The 8745-nt window shown below is 34.0% G+C and overlaps 1 protein-coding gene across 1 annotated transcript; it reads right to left on the reverse strand.

Moving 5' to 3' along the window:
- Positions 1–4838: 4838 nt before the first annotated feature.
- Positions 4839–8531, reverse strand: LOC113549862 (trypsin-1-like). The gene is made up of 7 exons (XM_026951346.1): positions 8316–8531; positions 8046–8217; positions 7671–7833; positions 6890–7107; positions 6587–6789; positions 5363–5417; positions 4839–5274 (listed from the first exon to the last, which is right to left on the reverse strand). The coding sequence occupies exons 1-7, from the start codon at positions 8379–8381 to the stop codon at positions 5135–5137; spliced, it is 1017 nt and encodes a 338-aa protein (XP_026807147.1). The 5' UTR covers positions 8382–8531; the 3' UTR covers positions 4839–5134.
- Positions 8532–8745: the final 214 nt, after the last annotated feature.

Below are 8745 nucleotides of genomic sequence, written 5' to 3' on the forward strand. Positions count from 1 at the left end.
AAATGTAAAATGCAAAATTTAATTTGCTAATATTAACGTGGTTAATTTCTATGATAAACGGTCGCATAATATTTTGAAAACATATTATCATCGTTATCCACGTGTTCGCACGTCATTGCAGTCGTAACCGATAGTACTTCTCAATCATATTATAGACTATTACATTTTAAAACCCTTTAATGCTACAAAAGCGATAATAATATAACGGAAAAATTTGAAAATTGCCGTTCAGATTAACAGTATAATTTCTTAACAGCCTGAAAAAATCAACTTCCAATGTTATGAGGGGCCAAATCCACGCACACGGTTGTTAACATCGACTAATTCTTACAGTGTTATTTTAATAACGTAATTTTTTTTTGCACTTGTATTGTATTGCAGAGAAAAATTAAATTGTGTGTACAACTGACGCGGAACTAAACGAACAATCAAAATAAAGAACGGGTAATTAATAATGTTTATGTTATATTGTTTATTTTGGTTCTTTAAGCTCAAAATTTAATGTTCTTATACTCAATAAAATATATATTATATTGATTAATTTTAATGATAATGGTAGTAATTTTGTTCGAAAGATAATTATCACAACAAGATAGATCTGGTAAGTTAAATTAAAATCGACAGCCAAATAAAACATTTCATTCTTAAAACTTCAATTTCTCTTGCATTCAGAATTTTCTGTGAATAAGAAATTGTTTGGAAAGTTTTAAGCAAAATGCCTTTGTTGAAAATGAAAATGGTTTAAAACGTTCTTTATGTTTGAAATAACATAGACATTTTAGATTATTTGTTAGTTTTAACATAAGAGGTTTTATTACGATAAAATACTATTAACGGTAATACACAATTCAGCAAATGCAATTTTAAATACAACAGTCTTGTGGAAGTTTTAGAGTATTTAATTAGACTTTTGATTATATTCTATGGTGTGCAACGCCTATACAGGAAAATACGTATTACCGATGAAATCAAGAATGTTCTGAACGTTAACTTAACTTGACTAACTTAATTTTTTTTTTAATAACTAGCCCACTATTGTGTTACTTGGCTAACGTATCACGCAGAGAAGAAAGGCAACTTATCAATGTTAATTAGTTGTCAGCGTTTTTTGCAATAAGTCAAAAACAATAATATTATAAAGTTCTAATAGTTCTACCCGAGACACGAAAATAACAATAACAAAACTCTTCGTTTCGTTCGAATGCAACCGTACCATTACGTTTGTCATTTGGGAAACCGCGTTGTTTTGTTAATATTGTCATGCACCATAAAAACTACTTACATTTAATGAAATGAGAAAGAGCACCCTTCAGTCCGATATCGAGTAGGTAGTTATGTAGGTATTGTATCGAATTTATTATCAATAATTTCGGGTAGAAAATTCGGTTCGTTTTTCGGTTTGCACATAACAATATATTTTTATAAATGTTAAAACAATAGAATAATAATAACTAATTAATTTCTGAAATAATATTGTGGCTGAAATTCGACGGGCACATGTCCCGATTAATATTTATAATGGAAATATTAAATAAATTTATTGAGAGAACTGATTTTGTAAAGGCTATGTAGTGGTGGTACTTATTTTTGCCGTGTAAACCGTAACAATACCAGGCGCGTTCACATAAATCAATTATGAAAATAAAAAATTGTTCAAAATGTAAAACGATAGGTTGGAGTTTTATACATTTACATTTATCTTAATTTTGATGATAATACACGATATGTATACATATTTGATCGTATAAAATACTTTTCGTGATCAAACAATAAGTAACTGAAAAACGTGAAACTATTATAGAACTATGTGAATATTCTGTTGTATATGGTACGTTCAATTTTCGTTTTATTATTATAACCATTAACACTCGAAAAAGAATCTTAAAATTGTGTTTTAATTTGCTACATAATAATATCATGAACAAATATAGTTATAAATCTGCACAAAAATAATCCATCAAGTCGCTGGTATAACATTATACAAAGCACCTACCAAATTGAATTTTAAAATAAAAAAACGAATTAGTACATGAAAATTATATATAATCATCTCCAAAACTTTTGTTAAGGTTTAAGAACTTGTGATTTTATCAAAAATTGTTTTAACCAGGCGCGACATTCAAACATGATTATAGGTACCTACATCAATTATTTATAATCGAAGGGTCGCGATGAAAATTGTAAGTGGTAGAAAGTTTTGACTTTTTAGTGTTGATTTCTTTTTTTTTAAACTTCATTTTATAAAAGTTTCTAGAATATTGGGTTTAAAATTATTTTATAGAAAGTGATGAACGATGGCAATAAGTAAATAAATTTTAATTTTTTTAGATTCAAGCACGGTAATATTTTTTTTCGTGAGTAAAACATGTAACACAAGTTCACTCATAAGTTCTTATAGCAACCTTAAAAAAAAGATAATCAAAATATACGAGAAAGTTATTTTAGATAATTAAAAACTACTGAAATAAATACAATTTATATAAAATGAAAAATTGTATATAAATATATAAAATATCATAATTCATATTATATTGAAATATTCAGTTGTGTCGTTTCACGTGTCATTCCGACTTATTTTTTTTTTTATAGTTATTTATGTTTGTTTTTTTCAATTATTATTATTTTTAAATATTATTTTGCATTTACAATATTTCTGTGATCCTGCCTTAAAGTTACGTTAGAACCTTTTCTTCCTTTTCTAATAACATTGTACTAATGTCCATGATTTTTTTAAGTTTAATTTAGTTTTTGGCATTTTAAAATATTTTCCCGGAAGCTAATTTTGCATTATTCATATATTATATTACACTCAATTATTTACTTTTTATAAGTTTTCATTTAAAAAATAATTATATTTTTCGTAATAAACTTAGTATAGCTATTACTTGAATAGGTTTAATTCAAAATATATTTTCTGCAATATCTGAGTCGTATTTGAATAATTATGCATTGCTTAAATTTAACTAGAATGCAGGATATTGATAAATGGTCAAACAATATGTCAGTTTACATAATCGGATCCTATGCATACACGTACTGAAGTTAAGATGTTTTTTTTTTTTTTAAATTATTGTAATTTAAAGTTTACTAGTATAATTCAGCAATGTTACATAAATAAACAAATAATATTCAATGATTAAACTCGTATAATGTACTATGCTATAATTATGTCAACTTCAGTTTTTCATCAACCCTCATTATCAAAAAAAATTGTCTCGGGAAACTACTTTATTTGTTTCATCTTGAGTATATTTTGGGCTTTTATAGGCCATAAATCCATGTTTACATTGAAATTTAATAGAACAATATCTATGTCGCATTTTAAACTTTGTTAAACATAAACTAATAAAAACAAAACACTGTAATATTAAATTTAAATTTAAAATGTTCATAATATATTTTAATCATTTTATCTAATAAATCATTCGTATTTTTAGCGATGTAAATAATGTCTTTAACATAAATATTATTCAGTTTATTTTTTCCTTCAGACATAAAAAGGTATACACTAATTATTATTTGTATTTGTCCACTGACTATATTATATAGTACCGAATCACAACGTTGAGCCGATAATCAGTAGGCTGACGGGATATCAAGCTTACAGGTTATATATTATAGATAAAAAATAAAATTAAAAATATACTACTAAAGTATAATTAAATTTATTATTCGTTTTTCTATTAATATAACTGTCAAAAAAAAAAAAAAAAAATACATTTATAGTTTTATATTATAAGTTATAACTTTTAAAAATCTATAAGGGTCCTATTAGTATTAATAATATTTTTAGCAGCATTTTTTGGATATTTTCGATGCTTTGGTTCACCTGATAGTATTAATTTTAATTGACCTATTTAGTTTTAATTATGAATAAAAAAAAAAAAATACGCAGGTACGTAATATTATCTTAATAAACAATGTTCGTTGAATTTTTCCATTTACATAGGTCTTATCAAACCAATTTTAAATCTCGATTGATGTAGGTACTGTTTTATTTCATTCAATGCTGCAAATATTTCATTTGACGGGAAAATGCTAATGCATAAAATTTAGCACCATTGTGAGCTAAAATGTTCACCAGTTCTATACTCGGTAGCTAATCCATACGATTGAATTAGGTACATAAGTACTTAAAAATATATTACTAATAATTACTTCTTGTAATATTCGTGTACAGGTTTATCACGTGTCGAGTGTGCTCGTTATTTTTTTTTCTCTCGAAAATCTGTAACCGTTGTCCCGTGTGCTTTGGGCGTATCGTTATAATGTGTAACGTTAAAACGTATAATCTGATGTGCCACGAAGTGTATTTACACCATCGACACTATCAGTGGTAGCCGTAGCATTACAATTAATAATACTGTTGGCTCGTCGACCGCCGGCTCGGGGTTCTTAGTCCCTGCAGTTCACACACGAAAATCGTATACGCTTTTATATGAAATTGGAGGGGTTCGACATCGGCAACAATTTATACGTGTGCAATAGTGTTTGCGTATTTAATAGTTATATTACAGTGATCGACAGCGTAGGCGACTGCAGTGATTCACCGCCGATTTACAACAAAACAGTCCAGTCTAGTCTAGTATAGTATAGTATAGTATAATGCGTTAGATTACAAACAATTTTCCACGTCCCAGTGTCTACGCGTGAGATGAACGTTTTCGCATTTTGATTTCTTTAGATGATTCATACTAGAAATACCTGATCAACCGTTAGTTACAACAAAAAGTTTCAACCGCTTTGGTAGAATGAATCGATGTACGCCGTAAGTCCGTTTTAAATGTTTGGATTGTAGTATTAGGAAATGACATCGCATAATACGTTTTTAGAATATAAATATATTTGTTTATTTTTGACTCGCCAGTTGTACATTTATATAATATAATGTAATAAATAATAGTAATAATAATAATAATAGTATTGCGATAAATTATTTCATCAATAAATACAATTATAATAATAAATAATAATAATAGTGTTGCGATAAATTATATGATCAATAAATATAATAATAATGATACGATATCGATTATAATAGCGAGTCGCGATAATGTGAGATCCAAATAAAAGTTCATCCTGATGTATGTGTGCGTTCTGCAAGTTGAGTACTGCAGCTACGGTTGGAGATGAATTATTCTGACGGAGTGTAAACGTTCGAACACGGACAGGCGTCTGCAGTATGGTTGGCCACCCAATTCAGGTATCTGTTTACACGGGAGTACACACCGGGTCGGTTGGCTTGGGCGCATCCTTCTCCCCAGGATACCACTCCTGGAAACACGCACGCACAAAAAAATTAAATCGAAAGTTTTACCGAAATGTTCGTATTTCGATGAATAATTATTTGTACTGCACTCACCGACTATGTGGTAAGCCGTGTTGTTGGCGATGTGCATCGGGCCGCCGCTGTCGCCCTGCGAATACAAACGGAAAACGCAATTTAAGACCCCGGTAAAGTACTTGGTGATATTAAATATATAAAAAAAAAATGGCGATTGCCATGACCGAAAATCGTCAACGATCGGTGTCAAAGGCAGTGAAAAATTTGGCGCTTCAAAGTCCCTGAACTCGAACTGGTACAGGATTTCTGCCTGTGTATACGCAGGTAACATTGCGCGAACATTTCCTGAAGCGCACAACACATGGCGATGGGTATAATATTATAAATGCTATTCCGTATTTTGAAGTCGTGATAGCGTTCGTCAGTTTGTTATAATACCTGTGGCTGCGGGGAATCGAGCGAAAACTTTAACCGCGGCACGCCGATTTCGTTAATTAAAATTATTCAATTATTTTGTTATCATTATAATTACTGTATAAAATAATATTATTACGCCGTGAGCGCTTTTTCGTATTTGCCAAACGTTTCTATGTTTCGGCAGCAGGTTTCGTTGTAATATCGTTGTTCTTACTAGGTAGGTACTCGGTGTATAATATTATTTATTATTATTATTATTATTATTACACAGTTGTAAATCTGAAAACGTCAGATTCAGCCGTGCCGAATGCGATTCGCAGCCACGACGTATATAAGTATAACAAAAATAACATACACGCGCACAGGAAGCGCATTAATTATAAACGCGAATCGGCGAACCGCGTTTTCTTCTCGAAACTTACCCAACGAACTTTGGGCGGCCGCGAGTCGGATTTCAAACGCTTTTCGAGGAACGGTGATCGTGACTTACGGGCGTTCATAACCGTGAACATCCGTCTCGGTATAATGTGACGACGAGACGCGCAAAATAATTATCACGGTAATAATAGCAATAATAATATAATATTATCGCTTGTTCGTAATATCAAAACGATATTCGCTCGTTCGTTCTGTTCGTGACGCGTCGGAAATCATAAACCACCCCCAACCAACTAACCTCGCGGCGCGCGTACAAAAACCGTAGTCATCGTTTCCTGTATAATAATTAGACACGGGTTTCCTCTAAACCGTTTGCATCCGCGGCAATGGCGTAATTATTCTAACGGTGTAATCCGTTTTAGGTGAGCTCCCCCCACCCCCGCACTGTAAACGTTACTTAAAATTATATTTTAACGGGAAAAACATTCGATTGAAGAATATCATTACTTGGCACGAGTCCTTTTTGCCTTCCGAATAACCGGCGCACATCATGTTGGCCGTAATGCGTTTCTCGTCGTATTCCGTCTTCTTGCAATCGTCGTTGCTCATGATCGGCACGTACACTTCGTGCAATACCTGCGACGACGAGCCTCCCTGTTTCTTCGCTCCCCAACCGGTGATGACGCCCTCGTAGCCAGCGAAACTCTTGCCTGCAACGGAAAACGGTCATATATATATTTACGTGCACGTCGCGACCTCGTCGTCGGGTACGACCCCGAGCCGACCATAACCCCGATTCGAATACGTTACCTTCGACTGGCAGACAGACCGGATTGATTCCGGTGTTGGATCCGAATTCTACCCCATCGGTGTCCATACGTAACAGTGCGATGTCGTTGTTGTAAGACGTCGGGCTGTAACCCTTGTGTTTGACCACTCTCAATACTTTGAAGTCGATGTGTTTAGCTTCTTCTGTATCGCTACGATCGTGTTCCAAAAGACGCACGCCGATGTTTTTCGCTTCGAACCTGTGTTAAAAATCGTACGGAATATGTTAATCGATATTTTTTTAATATATAAGCAACGGTTATGTTGTATAACATGTATAGGTATGAGTACTCTGTGAGAATATGTACGGGTAATCGAAAACAAAAATATAATCCATCAAGTCACAGCTGTAGGTAAATAATATAATTATATAACGCGATAATAGTACACAAATTTAATTCCGAACGAATTTTAAAAAATCGTTTTGACTAATGGAATATTCTGGAACATTATGTTTAAAATTAAATTATATACTTTAGAACTTTCTAAGATTTTTTTTTTTGCATTCACAGAGATTTCGTAGACATTTTCCCCGGATATCGATGATCGATAATCATTATAACTCAGTCGATCTGTTTTAGACGCCTCACTCGATGGAAATCGTATGGACTTTTTAAAAGCTTTTACAAAATAAAAGTCTTTGGCGGATTGCTAAGGTATTGCTAAGGCACCCCATTGTTAGTGAAAGTCCATTATTATGTTTGTCGTCGTTCGAAAATGTGTTTTACGAACCGCTGTAGCGTCAAAAATTGAATATACTTACCCGTGTACGCAATGGGCGGCTGTCATGACATATTTGTGATTGATTACTGACGCGCCGCAGTAGAATTTTCCCTTGTACGTGAGCATGGCCATCCACGGGTATTGGTGCACGTACGTGGGGGTACCGCCGACGATTCTGTTTTTCTTACCCAAAGCTCCGCAAGCTTGAATAACAAAAAAAATACGTGTACATTAGGAACGCGGTGATAAGTATAATAATACGAGGTGCAGTGGTTTCCCGTTTTTTGCAGTGACTATACGTGGTTATCCTTAGCGGAAAAACACCGTGGCCCGCCTTGTATTCGCGTAAATTTTATACGATGAATACGAATATTAACGATCGACTTGTAACTATACCGTTTCAGTAGGTACTTACTGCATGGGGTGCACGTAGACTGATCGATTGGCGTTACTGGTGGCTCTGCGGCGGGTTCTTCGTTGTGGCTAATGATGCCGATGATGTTTTGCCACCAGTTGACGTAATCCGCAAACGCCGATTGACTGAGATCGCCGGGCTTGCCAGCAGTGTAACGGTCCGTGATGAGTACCTTAAAAATAACATACACACACACACACAGGTGTCAATAAAAACAGCGAAAATATATCGCCGAAATAAATCATTAATCGGTTCGTCATCTCCACTCACCGGTGCCCGCTGGCAAGAGGGTCCGACTAGCGCCGCGACGGTCAACACACACAAGACGTTCCACATGGTCGGATATTATGTATGTACGGTGGTTTCTGAAAACGCGACGGATGACAATTTCGCGTTGTAGGTACGATGTAAATACAAAAATCGAATAAACGTTCGGATTTCGGATGCAGACGGTGAGGTGGTGTGTCTACTGTTCGATTGGATGAACTGTACTGATGATTAACTCGCGACGGACGCGAGTATTTATATCACGCGACGCGGAATTTTTTTTTACGCCGGTTTTTCGCGTCGCATATCGCGATCGCGCGCATCGCGTCCGCGTATGATTTCGACCAATACCGAGGTCATGGTCGGCTCCGGGCCTTGCCGGCCGGCCGTCCGCGCACCGGCAGATGTTAATAATAATAATAATAATAACGAC

This window comes from Rhopalosiphum maidis, chromosome 1 (assembly GCF_003676215.2).
Source record: "Rhopalosiphum maidis isolate BTI-1 chromosome 1, ASM367621v3, whole genome shotgun sequence".
In the NCBI taxonomy this organism is placed as follows: Eukaryota; Metazoa; Arthropoda; class Insecta; order Hemiptera; family Aphididae; genus Rhopalosiphum; species Rhopalosiphum maidis.